This window comes from Cetorhinus maximus, chromosome 4 (assembly GCF_964194155.1).
Source record: "Cetorhinus maximus chromosome 4, sCetMax3.hap1.1, whole genome shotgun sequence".
NCBI lineage: Eukaryota > Metazoa > Chordata > Chondrichthyes > Lamniformes > Cetorhinidae > Cetorhinus > Cetorhinus maximus.
In genome coordinates, this window is record NC_135882.1 from 21,290,160 (window position 1) to 21,311,512 (window position 21,353).

The window sequence follows — 21,353 nt, forward strand, 5'->3', positions numbered from 1 at the left end:
AAGGTAGACAGAGAAGAGTTAAACTTGATAAGAGAAGCTCAGTCCCACAGTAAAAAGAATTTACATTTACAGAGCGAGAAACACAGAATATCCCTAAAGGTAACCAAGAACAGCTTGACCAGTGTTGACAGCCTGGGTGCTAAACACCATGTAAAAACCCAAAACCCCTTAGGCAGTACATAATCGGGACTTGAAGAGACACTGAGTTCTGAAATCAATATCTTTGCTTATGCCTGATCCTAAAAGAGGAAAAAAGTTCAGAACTCTAATACCTGAATTCCCTTTCCCCAATAAAGACAGGTTTTGAATGTAACCAGGTCACCTAAACATTACCCATGTCGCAGGAAAGGACAATGTCATTGCTGACACACTATCCTGAGTTTAAACCTCAGAAATGCAGCAGGGATCTGACATTGCATCTGGTCGCTGTGTGTTTGACTTACCAGTTTGAATGGGAGAATGAATGTATGCCTCTTTACTTTGTTTTCTTTAGCAAGATCACATGAGAAAAAAAATAGAATTTTTTTTTTCCCAGAGGGCAAAAGGACCGTTATGTCAATAAGGCAAGAAAAGAAATCAAAATTGTGTTTAACAAAACTTTATTTCTTTTTACTATTTTAAAATGGACTTCTGTTGAACCACAAAATGGCTGCTACAGGTCACATGACCCACAAGATTGGCCATCTGTTCTGGGAGCTACCAACAGAAATTACAAGAACAAAAGAGTTTCACTCTCATCCTTGTGGAATCTCACACCCCATTGTAAGGCCACATTATAATCATGAAGATAAAAGCAAAAAACTGCAGATGCTGGAAATCCAAAACAAAAATAAAAATACCTGGAAAAACTCAGCAGTTCTGGCAGCATCTGTGGAAGGGAACACAGTTAACGTTTCGAGTCCGTATGACTCTTCAACAGAACTGTTCTCTAGTTGTGCTCTTCCCCACAAGTGGAAATACTCAACCTATGTTTATTCTCACCAAACCTTTCATAATTTTAAAGTCCTCCAGTTATCTCTCAGCCTTCTCTTTTCAAGAGAAAAGAGACCCAGTCTGACCATCCTTTTCTGATAGGTGTAACCTTGCATTTCTGGTATCATCCTTGTAAATCTTATTTTGCACCCTCTTCAGTGCCTTTGTATCCTTTTGCAATATGATGACCAGAACAGCACGTAGTACTCCAAGTGTGATCTAACCAAGATTGATACAAGTTTAGCATAACGTTTCTGCTTATCAATTCTGCCTCTCAAGAAATAAATCCCAGTGTTTGGTTTGCATTTTTATGGCTTTATTTATCTGTATTGCCACTTTAAGCAATTTGTTTATTTTTTACTATGGATCCTTTTGCTCCCCTACCCCATTTAGATTCTTATTTCCCAAGTAATATGTAACCTCCTTATTTTTCTTTCTAAAATGTAATACCGCACACTCACCGTGGTTTGAACTTCATTTGCCAATTACATGTCTATTCTGCAAGTTCATTAATATCTTGTCATTTGTTACAGCACTCCTCAGCATTGAGTATTACCCCCACATCCCGCAATTTGGTAGAAAAGGAAAAATGCTGGAAATATTCAGCAGGTCAGGCAGCATTTGTGGAGGCCTAAAGGGAGTTAAAATTTCAGTTTGTTCGCCTTTCATCAGAGCACACTCACCAATATGGTGTCATCTGCAAATTTAGAGCTTCTGTTTTGATTCTAAAGTCGAAGTAGTTAATATAAATTGCGAACAACAGCGGCCCCGGGACTGATCCTTGTGGGATCCCACTTCCTGTCTTCTGTTATTCTGAATAACTCCCCTTTATTTTTATTCTCTGCTTTTTGTCTTCAGCCAGCTAGCTATTGATTCTACTACTTGGCCTCTGACAATTGATGCTCTGACTTTATTCATTAGTCTATTATATGGTACCTTACAGAAGGCCTTTGGAAATCTCACTTTATTACATCCACTAATTTACCCATGTCTACACTCTGTTACTTATTCACAGAATTTAGTATGGCATCCTGGGCTTTATAAATAGGAATATAGAGTACAAAAGCAAGGAGGTTATGTTAAACCTGTATAAAACACTGGTTAGGTCTCAACTGGGGTATTGTGCCCAGTTCTGGACACCACACTTTAGAAAGGATGTGAAGGCATTAGAGAGGGTGCAGAAAAGATTCATGAGAATGGTTCCAGGGATGAGGAGCTTCAGTTCTGTAGATAGATTGGTGAAGTAAGGCTGTTCTCCTCAGAGAAGAGAATGTTGAAAAGAGATTTGATAAAGGTGTTCAAAATCACGAGGGGTCTGGATGGATTAGGTAGGGAAAAACTGTTCCCCACTGGCGGGAGGATCAAGAACCAGAGGACACAAATTTAAAGTAATTGGCAAAAAGAAGCAATGGCGATATGAGGAAAATTTTTTCATGCAGCAAGTGCTTAAAGTCTGGAATGCACTGCCTGAGCACATGGTAGGCAGGTTCAATTGAGGCATTCAAGAGGGAACAGGCTTATTATCTGAAAAGGAAGAATGTGCAGGTCTAAGGGGAGAAGGCAGAAGAATGTCACTAGGTGAATTGCTCTGTCAGAGAGCCAGCACAGACACAATGGGCCAAATGGCCCCCTTCTGTGCTGTAACTATACTATGATTCTATTAAAGGATCACTTTTGTTAGGTGATTTGTTAAATGACACTGGAGATTGAAGAAAACTAGGTGTCTGTTTCTGGATTTTATTAGGACACATTAAAAATTATGCTTACCTGAGCTTCTCCTGTTGGCAGTAAAGGGGCAGAACTACTCATGAGATGAAGCCTAGGGCTACTGACGCGCAAGGAATACAGAAGGTTCGGGGGGAGGTGAGAAAGCATATTAGAAAAGTGAAGAGGGATTATGAGAAAAGGCTCGCAGCCAAATTAAAGGGGAATCCCAAAGTCTTCTATCGGCATATAAATAGTAAAAGGGTGGTAAAAGGAGGAATAGGGCTTATCAGGGACCTAAAAGGGAATTTACACATGGACAAAGGGGACATGACTGAGATATTAAATGAATACTTTGCATCCATCTTGGAGGTAGATGCTACCCAGGCCATGGTGACAGATGAGGAAACTCTGTCACTAGAAGGGTTCAAAATTGATAAGGAGGAAGTGTTGAATAGACTGTCGGTACTTAAAGTTGACAAGGCACCAGGACCGGACGAGATGCATCCAAGGATATTGAAGGAAATGAGTAGAAATTACAGGGACATTGGTCATAATTTTTCAGTCTTCCCTAGATTCAGGGAAGGTGCCAGGGGACTGGAGAATTGCAAACATTGCAAAAAAGGTTGTAAGGATAAATCCAACAATTACAGACCAATCAGTTTAACTTCAGTAGTGGGCAAGGTTCTAGAAACAATTATTCGGGATAGAATTATGGAAAAATATGCATTGATATAGAAGAGCCAGCATGGATTTCTAAAGGGGAAATCATGTTTAACTTGCTGGAGCTTTTGGAAGAGGTAACAGAAAAGGTTGATGAGGGTAATGCTGCTGATGTGGTGTACATGGACTTTCAAAAGGTATTTGATACAATGTCACAAAGACTTGCGAGAAAAGTTGTCACTCATGGAATAAAAGGGACAGTAGCAACGTGGATACAAAATTGGCTGAAAAATAGGAAGCAGAGAGTAATGGTCAATGGATATTTTTCAGGCTGGAGGAAGGTTTATAGTGGATAAAAGCAAAATACTGCGGATGCTGGAAATATAGAACAAAAACAAAAATACCTGGAAAAACTCAGCAGGTCTGACAGCATCTGCAGAGAAGGATACAGTTGACGTTTCGAGTCCGTATGACCCTTCATCAGAACTAAGACGTAGAAAAGAGATGAAATATAAGCTGTTAGAAGGGGGTGGGACAGGAGAGCTCGATAGGGAGCCAGTGATAGGTGGAGGCCAAGAAGAGACTGCCAAAGATGTCATTGACAAAAGGACAAAGGGGTGTTGACGGTGGTGATATTATCTAAAGGATGTGCTAATGGGGACATTAAGGGAAGCAAGCTAGTGGCAGATAGCCCTAGTGCGGGTGGGGTGGGGGAAAGGGATCGAAATGGGCTAAAAGGTAGAGATGAAACAATAGATCGAAATAAATTTAAAAATAGGAGGGAGAGAAAAACATATAGTTGTAAAAAAAATTTATAAATTATTGGAAAAAGGGGGATCAGAAATGGGGTGGGGATGGAGGAGCGAGTTCATGATCGGAACTCAATATTAAGTCCAGAAGGCTGTAGAGTGCCTAGTTGGAAGGTTTATAGTGGAGTTCACCAGGAGTCGGTATTAGGACCTTTGCTTTTCCTGATATGTATTTATGATCTAGATCTTGGTGTGCAGGGGAAAATTTCAAAGTTTGTGGATGATACAAAGCTTGGGAGTGTTGTAAACTGCGAAAAGGACAGTGTTGAACTTCAAAAGGACATAGACAAGTTGGTGGAGTGGGCAGATAGGTGGCAGATGAAGTTCAATGTGGAGGAGTGTGAGGTGATGCATTTTGGTACGAAGAACATGGGCAGACAATATAAAATAAGGGGTGAAATTTTGAAGGGGGTGCAGGAGCAGAAAGACCTATGTGCATAGATCATTGAAGGTGGCAGGATAGTTGGAGAGAGCAGTTAATAATGCATATGGTATCCTGGGCTTTATTAATAGGGGCATAGAGTACAAGAGCAAGGAGGTTATGCCGAATTTATATAAGACACTTGTCAGACCTCAGCTGGACTATTGTGCCCAGTTCTGGGTGCCACATCATAGGAAGGATGTGAACACATTGGAGACAGTGCAGAGGAGGTTTACGAGAATGGTTCCAATGATGAGAAACTTCAGTTACGAAGATAGATTGGAGAGAAGGCTAAGAGGAGATTTGATAGAGATGTTCAAAATCATGAGGGGGCTGGGCAGAGTAGATAGGGAGAAGCTGTTTCCGCTCATAAAAGGATCAAGAACAGATTTAAAGCAATTTGCAAAAGAAGCAAATGTGACATGAGAAAAAACTTTTTCACACAACGAGTGGTTCGGGTCTGGAATGCTCTGCCTGGAAGTGTGGTGGAGGCTCATTTGGAGAGCTGGTGCAGACACGATGGGCCGAATGGCCGCCTTCTGCGCTGTAATAATTCTGATTCTCTCATGGGCGGGGTTACTGGCTGTCAGGGGAGGGGCGGGGTTACTCACTCACAGGATGGGGGTGGGGCGACTGACTCACAGCGGGCGGAGTTACTGACTCATAGGGGAGGGGCGGGGGTTACTGATTCACAGGGGGCGGAGTTACTGTCTCATAGGGGAGGTGGGGTTGCAGACCCCCATGGGAGGGGGCAGGGAAGGGGCGGGGTTACCGACGCAAGAAAGGGGTGGGGTTACTTCTGACTGGCAGGGGAGGGGGCGGGACAAGTTCCTAACAGTCACACTTCAGGGCGATGACGCAAGACCGGAAAGACGCGGGGCGCAAGGAGGAAAAGGCTATTTGGCGCATGCGTACTTTGCAAAGGCCTGTTTTCTCTGGCAGGTGAAGGCTGTGTGGATAGAGAGTGAGTGACTGGCTCAACTCCTCAAGATACGAACCCTCAAACCGCTTCTCGGGAATGGCTGACTGGGCAGGACTCTTAAGCCAATCTCCCTGCCTGGCCTTTATGAGCCGGCTGTGCTCGGGTTCCGGCCTCGCAGGCAGGGCTGGCCGGTAACCTTGGAGCGGCTTCCCAGGGTCAGAGGAGCTGCACGGGGAGTAGCCAAGCCGGAGCCGCGGCTTTCCCCCGCTCACTCCCCAGTAGCCGCTCTCTGGGTGAGGGTGAACAACGCGGTGGGACAAGGAAGGCTGGGCCTGCCTATCAATGTCGTGGGGAAGATGAAGGCAGCCCCGGGAAAGGTGGGGGTGGGTGGGGGAGATGAGCGGGCGGGGCGTCCCCCGGGGGATGAGAGAGGTGGCGGGGGGCGGGGGGGGAGGGAGTGGATGAGAGAGGTGGGGGTGAACGAGAGGGCATGCAGGGGGGAGGGGGTGAACGAGAGGGGATGCAGGGGGGAGGGGTGAACGAGAGAGGTGCGGGGGGGAGGGGGTGAACGAGAGAGGTGCAGGGGGGGAGGGGGTGAACGAGAGAGGTGCAGGGGGGGAGGGGGTGAACGAGAGAGGTGCAGGGGGGAGGGGGTGAACGAGAGAGGTGCGGGGGGGAGGGGGTGAACGAGAGAGGTGCGGGGGGGAGGGGGTGAACGAGAGCGGGTGCGGGGGGGAGGGGGTGAGCGAGAGCGGGTGCAGGGGGGAGGGGGTGAGCGGGTGCGGGGGGGAGGGGGTGAGCGGGTGCGGGGGGGAGGGGAGGGGGTGAGCGAGAGCGGGTGCAGGGGGGAGGGGGTGAGCGAGAGCGGGTGCGGGGGGGAGGGGGTGAGCGAGAGCGGGTGCGGGGGGGAGGGGGTGAGCGAGAGCGGGTGCGGGGGGGAGGGGGTGAGCGAGAGCGCGTGCGGGGGGGAGGGGGTGAGCGAGAGCGGGTGCAGGGGGGAGGGGGTGAGCGGGTGCAGGGGGGAGGGGGTGAATGAGAGAGGGTGCAGGGGGGAGGGGGTGAATGAGAGAGGGTGCAGGGGGAGGGGGTGAATGAGAGAGGGTGCAGGGGGGAGGGGGTGAATGAGAGAGGGTGCAGGGGGAGGGAGTGAATGAGAGGGGGTGCGGGGAGGATGGGGTGAATGAGAGGTGTGGGGGATGAGAGAGGTGGGGGGATCCACTGAGGGGGGTGGGGGCAGGGTGTGGAGGAGGAGGTGCTTGAGCCGCATGCAAATTCATGTGAGGAAAGGCAGATTAGGGAGGTGAACATGTGGCTGAACGAATGGATTGTGGAAGAGGTTTCTGGCAGCAGTATTGGGAATGGAGGAAACTTCTGTTGGGATGGTCTTTGCCTGAACTAGGCTGGGACCAAAGACCAATTGGGAAGTATAAATAGGGTGGTCACTAGGATTTTTAACTAGTAAATGAGAGAGCGGGCTCAGGTGAAAAATCTAATCGTTTGGAAGCAAATGAAAGGAAAGAGAATTCGTGTAACAATTGGTTGTGCTTTAGGCAATGCAGGAAAAGGGATAACTAAAGGGCATAAAGCAAACAAACTGGGAGAGAGACATTAGAAATGTGAATTAATTATTACAGCTGAAGGACAGGTTAAGATATGTGGCCCAAATAATCTATCTTTACACAAATGCATGGAGTAAAGGAACAAATTGAATGAATTGCAGGCACAAATTCAACTTTGAGGTTATGACATAGCAACCATTAAGAAATAGCTGCAAGACTGGGAACTAAATATACAAGTTATAAGTTTGACAGAAAAATAGGGAAAATGGCCAAGGGAGAGGTGCACCCTTAATAATTCAATGAAATCACTTGAATGATAAGCAAAGATATAACAAGCAGCAAGCAGGCAGTGGAGATTTTGAGTAGAAGAAAGAATGTAGTAGGAATACAAATAGTCACTTGGTAGTACAGAACTTGAGTATTGCTGAAAAAAGAGACACTGTTGAAGCTTTTCATCTTGCGCTCATCAGGACAGATGCAAGAATGCCAAATTTCAAAGGGAGCAGCAATTTATATTGCATGAGGGTGCTGATTGGTTGGCAAGTTAATTGGTTGAGGTGTTGCCATGGAGAATGCACCAAAGGAATATATCCAGGGTATTCGCCATTTTTATATCAAACAATAGTCCGGGGGACATTTGTTCCTCAGTCCTTTGGTTTTGTTAGGGGGCTGATGGTGATGGTCCCTGAGGTTTTGGGAGGAGGAAGGGGTAGGTGTGGATCCCTGGGGACTTGGTGGGGTGAGGCTCCTTCAAGTACTGAGAATGAAGGTCATGCTTGGTGGTCTGATTTCAGTTAGTTATTGTAGTTATTTAAAAGTTTCACTATTATGGGTTTATTAAACCCATCGTAATTACATTGATTTCTTCCAATGATGGGGATATAATGCAGAAGTTCTGAATGATCACTTATTTTTTTCCTTTCCTCCACCCCCACCCAGGTAAACCATGTCTTCTGCTGTGATTGCCAAGCCTGCGATGAGAGGCCTGTTGGCCAAACGTCTACGGTTTCACCTGGCTGTGGCTTTTACTTTAGCTTTTTCCGTAGCTGGTGCTTTCAAGGTAATCTTGCTGCTATTCAAGTATTTCAGCTAAAAGTTTTCTATATTTTTTCTTCTCCCTTCCCCCTGGCTCCACTCCCCTAATAATAATGACATTGCAGTAGTCCATTGAACTATAATAAAGTGGGATATTTTTTCAGCAAATAAGAGTTGTAATTACTTTTTAATGTATGGTCTGACAGAACGCAGCACTGATATGTTAAAGGCAAATTGTGTTTGGCTAACTTGATCGAACTCTTTGAAGTAATAAAGTAGACAGGTCTGGATAGTGCAGTTGATGTGAATATGGACTTCAGAGTACTGCATAGACTTGGTAGCAAAGTCAAAGCTCAGGATTAAAGGGATATAGCAGTATGGATACACAGTTGACTAAGGGACAGAAAGCAGAGAAATGGTTGGTTGTTTTTCAGATTGAGAAGTTTACAGTGGTGCTTCCCAGAAGCTGGAATTGGGGCCCCTGAAATATATATAAATGAGCATGATGTCAAAGTTTGCAGATGTTATGAAATGTAGTAAATAAAGAGGATTGTAACATATTTCCAAGAGGATGTGGGCAGACATGTGGCAGATGAAATTTCAAAAGGGGTGCCGGAACAGATTTGGAGATTATGTAAAGAAATCTTTGAATGTGGCAGGCCAAGTTTAGAAGGCTGTAAAAATAATATAGAATTTTTGGCTTTATTAAGAGCACAAAGTAAGGGATTAATTCTAAGACTTCATAAGGCCTCAACTGGAGTATTGTGTTCATTTCTGGGCATCACACTTTTGGAAGGATGTCAAGGTCTTGGAAGCTGTAGAAGAGATTTACCTGAAGGTACTAGGAATGAGGGAGTTCAGTCACAAGGAGAGACTGGCAAAGCTGGGGTTGCTTGTAGTGCAGAGAAGGTTAAGAGGAGTTTGATTGCAGTGTTCAAAATCATGAAGGGTTTTGTCAAGAGTAAATAAGGAGAAACTGTTTTTAGTGGTTGTAGGGTTGATAACCAAAGGACACAGATTTAAGATGATTGGCAAAAGACCCAGAGCTGTCTTGAAATGTTTTTGACAGTGAGGAGTAACATGAGAATTGGTTAAATTTTCAGGGGAGTGTGATTCATTGGATAGCTGAACCAAAGAGCTGGCATAGGCATGATGGGCTGAATGGCCTTTTTCTGCATTGTCTCATTCTGTTTTTTTTTGTATAGGTTGCTGCATTTTGGATTTTGTGTATTCTTGGGTGCATTTCAGTGAGATTAAGATTTGTAATAGTTGCAGTAAGGACATAAAAGTTCAAGAATGAAGATGTTTCTTCACACAATTTATGAACAGATCTGTTCTTGACATTTACATCATTCTTGCCCTAACTGATGAGGCATATTTGATGTGAGATAACCCATAATAGTATTTATTAATGGTGCTCAGGAGTTTATCAGGAGGGATGAGCAAGGTGCTGATTTTAATAGTGTGTAATGACATCCATGCTTCTCTAATTCTGGCTTTATGCACATCCTCAATTTTAGTTGCTTTACCTTGGCAGCAGAACTGTCAACTGCCAAGGTCTTAAGCACTGGAATTTTGACCCAGACCCTTGATTCAGATCATTTCTAAATCTGTAAAAAATAGGCTGGAGCTTTCAATCATGAGCTGCCATGCCCTATTTTATGCAGCTGTTTATATATGCCTAAGTTGGTAGAAATGCTTAAAGTGTAACCTTGTCCTATTTCTTAAACCGTTGCAGTTCATAGTGGGTGATTCCAGGAAGAGAGCATATGCTGACTTCTATAAGAAATATGATGCCATGAAGGCATTTGAAGCCATGAGGGATGCTGGTGTGTTTGAAAGTGTGAAACCAAAGAAGTAAATTCTTGCAAAGGTAACTGCAATTAAATGTGACAGTAGGTTGACTTGTGTCTCAACAGCTCTTTAAAGCAGAATGTTGCAGTTGAAGCAACTTTCATGTAGACATTTTTGCGAAGGGAAATAAATTGTGCAGTCTTTTTGAGAAACAAGGGAAGGACCAGCTCCAAGTTAATAATTTGAGTCAAGGATGTTGCTATTTTAATATATTTACTAAAACTAGCACTGAAGAATTTATTTTTTATGGTGGAATAGAATACAATGACTATTGTATTCCTTTCCCAGTATGCACTGCACTCCTCACCAAGGCTAATGTCACAAAAAGGGCAGGATCTGTAACTTGGTTCCTGGAGGCACAGCTTATGATTAGAACATTTAGTGTCATAGTCAGCCAAAATATTGCTGTGATACTCCAACTAGCACTGTCCACTATTAATGAGACTTGCCCTTGCCTGTTTAATGGTGACGTTTGTTGGAATTGGGCGATGAAAACGGGGCAACATCCTCTGCAGGGCATCCGGCACCTGAGTGAGCAGGTTAAATGACTGGTCGAGGAGTTAGAAGTTGGAGGATTCTGAAATTAACAGTGTACAGATTGAACATTGTGTAAGTTAGAATGGTTAAATTCAATGTCAAATCAGATACAGAAAGGGAAGGAAAGATTGGATTATAAGAAAAAGCAAATATATTTTTACAAATAAATTTCAAATAAAACCCAAGGAAATGAGACTCTACCCTTGTAATAGTTAAGATCAGGTGGATTAGCAATGATTAACACATGCTGTTAAGTCTTTGTGGCGATATCAACTGTACAAGTACAAGAACTTCAGACCACTTGATGCATTTGACTGGGGAACCACAGAGCGAGATGCTATTTTTGCAAAGCCAATGCTGCATCTCGAACAGAAGCTTTTCGATTTCCCTGTTTAATCATGCGTTAGCCCTTGCCCAAGGTTGCTGTGACACTTGTATATTTTTAACAGCAGCGCTATTAGCCTCAATGTTATTTTGGCAGCAACAGTAATTTTTGGGCCATAGTTTTGAAGGGCCAAGTGCACATTTTCCCCCATTTTTTTCCCTATTCAAACAATGTCCCTGAACATTGTTGGTGTGGGAAGGTGCCAAGCAAAGGCTCAGTGATTTGTAAGGAAAGGGATTAATTCAAGGAAGAGTTATCACTAGGTTGTGCTTATGTAGCTTCCTTTTAGGCAACTCTGATCATCTTGGCATAGCAGTGGGACAGGTTGACTGCAGGTCATGTACAAATGTCTGGCAAGTAGACTATTGCACAATCAGCAATATTGTTGTGTGTGAAAGACCTCAATCATAAACAGCCTTGGCATATATTGAGTGAGTTTTAAATTTGCTAAGACACAGCCAACAGTGCAGTTCTTACCTTTTTAGGTGAATGGGTAGGATTGTAAGCTTTTGCCACTGCTATACAAGTATTCAAAAGTTTAACACAATATTGGAGAGATACTGTTCTTGTCATTTCATAGAGGGTGGACAATATAGAGAAAACAAAAATAAAAATACCTGGAAAAACTCAGCAGGTCTGACAGCATCTGCGGAGAGGAATACAGTTAACGTTTCGAGTCCGTATGACTCTTCAACAGAACTAAGGAAAAGTAGAAGAGGTGAAATATAAGCTGGTATAAGGGGGTGGTGTGGGACAAGTAGAGCTGGATAGAGGGCCAGTGATAGGTGGAGATTGCCAAAAGATGTCATAGACAAAAAGACAAAGAGGTGTTGACGGTGGTGGAAAAAAGGGGGATCGGAAAGGGGGTGGGGATGGAGGAGAGACTTCATGATCTAAAGTTGTTGAACTCAATATTCAGTCCGGAAGGCTGTAAAGTGTCTGTTCAGAAGATGAGGTCCGATCCCCCTTTTTTCCAATAATTTATATAGATTTTTCTTTTTCCACCTATTTCCATTATTTTTAAATGTATTTCCATCTATTGTTTTATCTCTACCTTTTAGCCTATTTTGATCCCTTCCCCCCTCCCCACCCCCACTAGGGCTATCTGTACCTTGCTCACCCTGCTTTCTACCCTTAATGTCACCTATTAGCACATTTCTTAGATAATATCACCACCGTCAACACCTCTTTGTCCTTTGTCTATGACATCTTTTGGCAATCTCCACCTATCACTGGCCCTCTATCCAGCTCTACTTGTCCCCCCCCCCACCCCTTAAACCAGCTTATATTTCACCTCACTTCTATTTTTCTTTAGTTCTGTTGAAGAGTCATACGGACTCGAAACGTTAACTGTATTCCTCTCCACAGATGCTGTCAGACCTGCTGAGTTTTTCCAGGTATTTTTATTTTTGTTTTTGTTTTGGATTTCCAGCATCCGCAGTTTTTTGCTTTTATATAGAGATTGTACTTGGACGAACATCTTCATTCCGGGGAAAATCACAGTTGCTATTCTTGTATAGATCGTTAATATTTTTTCCCTCGATTGCAACAAACATAAGAGCTTCTTGTAATGTTAAATGTAAAATTATTAAAGTTTAAGCTTGTTCATACCTTTACTGCTTTTTGAAAGACCTTTAAAATGTGATTGATGGTAGAATATTGAGTTGATCCTACGTGCAGCAGCTTCCATTTTGAGGTAGAAGACTTGATGTTGATCTCCATCCCTGAATTGTATTAATATGAATTTTTTAAACTTCTTTTAAAACAGGAAACTTGGAACAAGTGACTGGATTGCTCCACCAATACACACTGGGAACGAAAGGATATACTTTGTGCATTCTACACCTGATGTATAAATAAAACATTTAATTTTCTGACTGTTAACTCTTGTATGTGGATTTTGCCATTTTTAAGCACAGAACAGCTTTCCAATTTTTAAATTTCACAACTTGCTAAAACCCAATCTTGCTCTACAGTAATTCCTGGAGTAGTGGAATGCTGAATTCTGTGTGCTGAGTTATTGATGTTTGGGTGGAGGGAGGTGTGGCAGGTGATAAGAAAATGGTAAAAAGGAATGCTATGATTAATGTTCTGTTTATTGATGCAAGTGTCTTTAGTAAAGAATCTTACCGTAGGAAGCAGTTTTGCCAAGTTTAAAACTAGAATGTAGAAATAGCCTGCACATCTAAAATGTACTTCTGTGCATGTTCACTGGTAGAGTGATGGTAATTGTTGCAAGTTAAATTGTTTATCATTTAAAAAATGAGGTAAATTTTAACCCTTGTCTGCCTGATCTCTGTTGGAGCACCAACAAGGTGCCCACAGCTTGTCAGTGGTATGTCAATGAGGCCTCTTCTCAAAATGGAATGAGCCCTACTGTCTGAGCGATCAGGTACATACCAAATGATTTAAATCTACCCCCAGATGAGCTAAATTAACAAGTCTATTCAGATTTAACCTATCAAAACAGAAAATGGAAAATAGTTGGCAAGCCAGACAGCATCTTTGGAAAGAAACAGAGTTAATGTTATAGGTGGTTTGACTTATTGTCAGAACTTTTTTTCTGGTTCTGGCGAAAGGTCATTAACCTGAAACATTTCCTCTGTTTATCTCTCCACAGATGCTGCCTGACCTGCATATTTCCAGCATCTGTAGTGTCTTAACATAAGAAATAGGAATGAGTAGGTCTTTCAGCTCCTCAAGCCTGTTTTCATTTACTATGATCTTAACTGATCTGCCTTAACTCCACTTTCCTGCCTCATTCCCAAATCCCTCAATTCCCTGTGAGAACAAAAATCTATCTCTGCCTTCAATATACTCAACCATGCAGCATCCATAACCCTATGGTGGAGAGAATACCAAAGATTCACAACCCTTTGAGTGAAGAGGTTTATCCTCATCTCAGTCTTAAATGATTGACCCCTTATCGTGAGGCTGTACCATGATGTTCTAGATTTCCCAGTTAGGGGAACAATCTCAGCTTCTACCCTGTCAAGTCCTTTCAGAATCTTGTATGTTTCAATGAGGTCACCTCTATTCTTCAAAACTCCAGACAGCATAGGTCCAATTTACTCAGCCTAGGTAATTGGCAAAAGAAGCAATAGAAACATGAGAAACTTTATCACATCGGCAGTGGTTAAGATCTGAAATGTGTTGCCTGAGAGTGTGGTGGAGGCAGATTCAGTTGAGGCTTTCAAGGGGGAATTGCATTATTATCTGAAAAGGGAGAATGTGCAGGGTAACGGAGGGGGGAATGGCACTAGGTGTATTCATTTGGAGAGCTGGCACAGACACAGTGGGCTGAATGGCCTCCTTTGCTGAAACAATCCTGTAATTTGTAGGACAACCTCTCATTCCAGGGATCAATCTAGAACCTTCACTGTAACTCCCAAGGCAAGTATGTCCTTCCTTATTTATGGAGACCAAAACTGCACACAGTAGTCCAGGTACGGTCTCACTAAAGCACTATACAATTGTAGCAAGCCTTTCTTATTCTTTATGTATTCAAACTACTTAGTCTGCCCCATCCAGAAACCATTGTCTCTCCTGTTAAGAAATCAAACAAGTGGAGTGCTGTTTAAAATACACCCTTTCTCAAATGTAAACTGGTGGAAGCAAGGGCCCTCCAGTTGAGAATCTGGCATGTGGCCTAGGACTTGTAAATGATTCCCATTATTGGAGAGTATGTCCTCGTCACCAGTGAGACCTTTACCAGCCCAAGCAGCAAGAGGTCAAAGTCTTTCGGTTATTGGACTTGTTTTTGCATGTAGGAATGGGTTACAGTTTCATAATTAAGTTAGGGTTGACTGTCTAATTGCTTTCACACAAAATAATGACTTGAAAAAAACTCTTCCTCAGAAAAACCATATAGCTTCTGCGTACCATAAGTATAACCTGGAAGTTGGTTGTTCAATTAATAACCTGTAGTATAGTAAATGACCCAAGGAGTCTTTAATGGAAAAAAATACAGAGCAGTAAAATGGGAAAATAGTTGTTTGGTAATATAGAACTTGAATATTGCTGAAAAAAAGACATGTTGCTGAAGCTTTAAGTCTTTAAATCTAAGATGATCAGTCCAACTGAATGTGGCTCATTGCTTTGAGCAAGTGTAAATGTGAATTCATACATATGGACCCATTATCTACAAACAAAAGGAATATGTTCAAGCCTTGCACCATTTTTGAAATACCCAGAAGCTTGGGGAGCCTAAGGATTTAAACTGTTGCTTTTCCATTGTAATACCTCAGCCAATCAGCACCCTTTTGTCCTGTAGCACAAATTGTCATCATTTGAAATTTGGCATTCTTGCATTTGTCCTGATCAATGCAAGACGAAAAACCTTGGCAACATGTCTTTCTCTGCAAAATGGGAAAAGGGGGTGTGACTAAAGACATGATGGGAGAGATTTTGAGTTGGATTTTGAAGATAAAAAGAAGCAAGGCTGGAGGCATTTACAGGGAATATTTCTGTGGGCTCAAGGTAGCTGAAGAATTTCATTAAAGGTGGATGTGCTCAAGAGCCTACAGTGCAAAAAGCCTAGGGTGTGTGCTAGTTGTTGAGGTATAGCCATATACCTTTATAGTTTATTTTGAGAAGTAAAACACAGAGTCAAGTATCTAAGTAGTAATTAACAAAACGGAGGAAACAATATTACTTGGTCCAATTATGGTGGGGCCTGTAACTATAGAGTTCTATTTCTTCTTCTGGTCTACTTTTTCTGGTGAATGCCACTATGGTAATAAAAGCCCAATTTCCCTAAATTATACCACAAAACACTAGACTAAAGCAAGATACATTTAATCGAGTATTGTTTTTTCTGTTCATGCATAAGATGGTTCAATGTATGGACCTTGAAGATAACAGCCCCAAGCATAAAACCTCTGTTTCAATGTCTTTTCATGCATTCTAAAGAACAAAATAAAATGATACACTAACAAAACAATATAAAACTGCAATCTAGCAAAGCTTAATTTATTATTTTCAGTATTCTATATTATATGAAATTTGGGAATGAGATTTTTGAATTTTATCTGGAGATGGGGTGCCAATAAAGGCCGTGATAGATAAATGTGATAGGCAAGTAAGAGATTGTGGGATAGGATGTGGACTGGATATTCTGGAGGGTGTAAATGTAAGGGTGAGGTAAGAACGGAGATGGAAAAAAAGTGATCTCGATGGTGCGTTGGGTTTGAAAGAAGCCCAGTATTAAACAGGACTTCAAGGTGTTCTGTTGAAGCTGAAGAGTATGGAATTGGGGTCTAAGGAGTGACCTTTAGCCACTGAACAGAAATGGTTTTTGCTTATTCAAGTTGGAGAAGATTCTAGCTCTTCCATAAAGGCGGTCAGCACAATGGTTAAAATTAAGGGGCGGAATTTTTCCCTCGTGTGGGTACGCGCCCAACCTGAACGAGAGTAAATTAGTGTGTGATGATGTCGGGCGAGCATCCTGACGTCATTGTGTGCACTCGCGGTACTTCACTCGGCGGGCGAGAGGCGGCAGCACGCCTACCGACAATTAGGCCTAATAAGGCCCTTAATTAGTTAAATCGAATTTTTCACTGCCCGTCAAACTGTTCGGTTGGCGGGTGGGCGAATTAGGCCAAGCGACCTTTGCATTTTCTGCGAAACCTCATCCATGGGCGGGATGTGGTTTCGACCAGTGATTTAAAAAAAAAACTTTTAAAACTCATTTTTAACATGTTCACATGAGGGGACATGTTTTTAACACTTAAAAATTCTTTGTTTATGTTTTCAAAATTCTTCAGCTCCCTGAGGCAGCTCTGTGCCTTCAGGGAGCTTTCAGTGCGTGCGCATGCACAAACTTCGGTGCTCACCTTCCTCCCGACCCCACCCCAGCAGCACTCAGCGTTACAATGCGAAATTAATGCTCGTTGCATTAAGTGGCCAGCCAGCGTCAAATCACGGTTGGGGCCCGATTGCAGGCGGCGATCGGTTTTGTGATTGCTCCCAGGCCCTCCCGCCATGCCCACCCAACGTGGTAATAATCCTGCCCAATGTTTCTAGTGGAGATGGAGGGCTGAGTCACTACTGTCCCTCTGTACCTAGCTATTGCTTGGGACAGCATGTAGATGAGGAATAGAAATGATTTGTTAGCAAAGAAATCACTTAAATAATCTTGTATTGGGACACATAGAAGTGAAACCAAAATATATAGATGAGCCATAGAAGAAAGGAAGTAGAGCGGCAGCAAGTGGTCAACCATGTTGAATGCTGTGGGGAAATGAACAGAGAGTAGGAGGGACAGTATGCCACAATTGCATTACAAAGAATTGGTGTTTTCATTATAGTCTTGGAAATGGTCAGGGCAGATATTAGATCACCAAAAAGGATCAGAGGAGGATGACTCTTGGTCTGGGAATTCCTGTCCTCACAAGCTTGAGGGGGATGGAAAGTAGGAGCAGTGATCAGGGGGAGTTCTGCCTGTAGGTGAGGCAGATTGCACAAACCCACCTTTACCCAAATATGTAGGCATGTCAGGAACTGTGCCTTTTTACAAGTGGGAATTGGTCCCCTTGACATGCTATCCTGTACACACAGAAAAATAATCTTAATGTTGGGCGAAGAGAGACCACACGTGCAATGATAGATTTGCATAAACTGTCAGCCAGTGAATGACTAATAGTGCAGCTAGCTTTTCTAACAATTCGAAATGTGATGCCTGCTTTCAATTGTACGTCAATCTTGACTGGATGGCATAAGGAGTAAGTATGGTGTCATGCAGTGAAAGAAGTGGTGCAGGCAAGGAGTAAATGTGGAACAGGTTGGTAGATAACACTTTGTAGCATATAAATGTAAACTTTCATATCTAATGCATGGTGTTGCCTTATCTAATCAGATTCTGCAAAGTGTGCTCTCCCTTGCGTGTTATCAGGTCCTGAATATTGTGCAGTGTTCAGCCTGATTACCTCTTGCTGCCAAGCATGGCATATGCCTACAGGATCTGTTTGGTGCCTTTGCATTTCTTTTCACTTTATTTTTGCCTGGAGGTGTTCTTTATTTCTAGCTCCCACCCTTTCTTGCCACCTTTCTCCTCCCCAACCCCCCACCCCAAGCCTTGTTAAAATTTATTCAGCTTTATTAGGAATGAAACAGTGTGCTCATATGTAGCTGCTTTTAAGTGTACAATTGCACCTCATTTTCATTTCTTAATTAGATTTCTTCATTATCTTCATTAGTCTGTCTTCTACACAGCCAAGATTGCACAGGCAGTTATGAATAATTGTTCAGATAAGCAGACATTGGGGACATAAAAACAAAAAATGTTGGAAATACTCAGCAAGTCAAGCAGCACCTGTGGAGAGAAACAGAGTTAACATTTCAGGTGGTGACCAAAACATTGAACTGAAACATTAATTCTGTTTCTCTCCATGGATGCTGCCTGATCTGCTGCACATTTTCAGCATTTGCTGTCTTAATTTCGGATTCCCAGCATTCATAGTACTTTGCTTTTGTATTAGAGAAATTAGGGACAGTTAGATCTAAGATATGCTGATTAGCTTTGTATTAGCTACAAGATAACAGAGCCTAAAATAAACTGATTAAGGAAATAACACCCATCTTTCATTTGAACCACAAATGTTTGTTTTCTCCCAGCGTAAGAATGGAAGTTTTACAACTGGCAAAGATCATAAACAAATAAAGCAAAGTTATTAAGTTTACTTTTCCCAAAAATGGTGGCCATAAAGACAACATGAAAGATTTTTATATTCTGGGAAAGGTGTTTTCTCCCAGTGTAACTTACCACTCCAAATTCATCCTCAATTTTCCTTTGCATTACTTGGCCCATAATGTACACACAATGTGATAATGGAACCATTACTATTTCTTACTAGCCAGACAGACATTGTCTGAGCACCACCGATTAAAAACTTTCTTCCCTGTGAGAGTAGTGTACCTTTAATAATAGTCACCACTCCTTCATTTGTTTCTATATCTATCTTTTGAAAAATTTACAATGGGAATATTTAGTTCTGAATCTCACTCAAAGTTTCTAACAATGCCATATGATTACATTCTTCAATCTTAATGAGGGCCTCCATTATATTTCTAATGCTTTGTACATTTCCATATAAAATACCCCTCAGTCCTCTTCTATTTTTCCTCCTTGTGTGGTGTAAAGAAACTATCATTTTTTCTAATATTACTGTGGGATACTGTGAAGCAGGCTTGTGAGGCTGTGTGTATATTGTGTGTGTGTGACTAATTTAATTAAACTGAAAACAGCCAGATTGGAAGGTTTAAATCATCAAAGGGTTAGATGTCAGTGCAGACATTTTGAAGTGGAAATGGATGAACTAAGACGGGTTACATGTAAATACATCATGATAGGAATTTGCATAAGGAGATAAATGAGGAGTTGAACTTTTAGCTGTTGACTTTTAAAGAGAAAGGAAGTTTTACAACGGGCAAAGACCATAAATGAATAAAGCAAAGTTATTGAGTTTACTTTTCCCAAAAATGGTGGCCATAAAGACAACATGAAACATTTTTATATCCTGGGAAAGGTAAATTCCAAAGAAAGTTAAGAATGATGGGTTTAAAGATGAAAGAGGAAAAATATATTTAAGGAAAAATTGAAAGCTGTATGGTGTGTGGCCATGTGAGATCTTGAAGAGTGTGCTGTGTGAAAACAGACCTGTGAAGGAAGCAGCCTCCAGCTACCCCAAATAAGTGTCTGGTTGTTCCAGAAAAGGTTTTGTTACAAGCCTTGGATTTCCATTGTCAAATTAGGGAGAAAGAAGCCCTGTGGGATACCTCCCCTATAGCAACAGTAGGTGCCTTGAGGTAATATTACTGGATGTTTTATAGATTAAGAATCTACAGGGACTGTTGCCTAGAAAAGGGTGTTTATTTGTGCATCTAGCTAAGTAGAAATCTTTTGGGAAATGTTGTAAGACTAAACTTAACCGTGTAACTGTAATCTTGTGCCTAAGTTTTCTTTTATTTTGTTAGTAAAATATTTTGTTATTTTGTTAATAAATATTTTAATTTAATAGTAGTAGAATCTGTACTTCTGACTTCAGTACACATACCTTCTCGTAATAAAAATACAAATTGCAAATTGTTGTTTCCCATTGGTATTTGGTCAGCCTAGCAATTGCCATCATAACAGTGGCAAGTACAAGAGGTATACAGAAATGCTTCAGGAATCAAAGTTGGTGATGGGTATACAAGCTATTCGCAGTTCCAGAAGAGAGTCAGGGTGGGATATCTTCTGTCACCCATGCTGTTTAATCCTGTGGGAGAGAAGATAATGAGGCTGCAGAAAGAATTACCAGAGATGTGGCTGCATCATAGGAGGTTGAAGCATTAAGAATCTCAGATATGCAGACAGCACCACACTCATAGCCTGAGCAAAGGAAGAGCTAGATAGGACTATGGCATTCCTAGTTAAAAGACACAGTGAGTCATCTGGACTGAACATAAGTGAGGCAAAAACCAAGATGGTAATATAGATAAAGACATTTCAGAGGCTATTCATGTCTAGGATGTTGATGGGTTATAAAATATCTTCCATTGTGCAAATTGCTCAGCTGTTAACCCATTGTGTGGACAATGGAAAACATAGCTACTGTCATCACATGACAGAAACTGGATTGTATAGGAAATACCTAGAAGTACCTTATTAATCCACAAGGACAGGCCAGGGCAAGTTAATTTGAGATACAAAGACCAATGGGAAGCCATCTTGCCCAGCACGAGAGAACCCTGTGCAAAAAAAATGCACCAAGCTCTAAATGGCAATGGAAAAATCAAGATTGGGAGCACCAAGATAGACACAGTGGGTAATTTCAAGTACCTTGGCTTGATGATATACACCAAAGTTACATCTGTTCTGGACAAGACCGCAACAAAATGTATTTTTTTTAAGAGAAGTGCACCCTTTGAGTGCTGTGACAATTAAGAATAGACACAAAAAAAAAACCAGGCTTTCTGGTAAGTTTAAATCAAAAAAGGATAAACGCTTCTTTCTCACAACAGCCCCAAATGTACGTTAACAAATACTCATTCGTACAGACACAGGGACACAAGAAAAGATAATTATAAAAAAGAGAAGAGTTTGAGAAAATAAATAATACTTTAGGCCTTCTTGATGGTGGTTGGAGATGTTGCAGGCCTGGGAATTCTCTTTCAGTTCATGTGGGAGGTTTCTGGTGCTGAACTCATAATAGTATTCCAAACAATAACAGGTTTCTGGCTTTTCAGTCAAAGTTATGGTCAAGCCTCTGGACTGAAGAAATATAATCAGTAAAACGAATTAGACCCACTTCTCTGCCTACGGTGGGTGTACCTATACCACATGGCTTGCAGCGGTTCAAGAAGGGCAGCTCACCACCACTTCTCAAGGGCAATTAGGAATGAACAATAAATGCTGCCCTAGTCAGTGACACACACACCCCGTGAAAGAATTAAAGAAAACATCACATTGGTTTTATGGGAAAATTTGATTCACTTAAAAGTTGTTTCCCTT

At 41.9% G+C, this 21,353-nt stretch overlaps 1 protein-coding gene across 1 annotated transcript in view; it reads left to right on the forward strand.

Annotated features, from left to right (window-relative positions):
• The first annotated feature begins 5,427 nt into the window (after nt 1-5,427).
• Nucleotides 5,428-21,353, forward strand: part of cox6c (cytochrome c oxidase subunit 6C) — a 297,540-nt gene continuing 281,614 nt past the window's right edge. Inside the window, exons 1-3 of the mRNA XM_078540038.1 lie at nt 5,428-5,533; nt 7,990-8,110; nt 9,824-9,974. Of these exons, the coding sequence (XP_078396164.1) occupies nt 7,997-8,110; nt 9,824-9,946 (237 nt within the window). The 5' untranslated portion in view covers nt 5,428-5,533; nt 7,990-7,996 and the 3' untranslated portion in view covers nt 9,947-9,974. The remainder of the gene's footprint in view (nt 5,534-7,989; nt 8,111-9,823; nt 9,975-21,353) is intronic.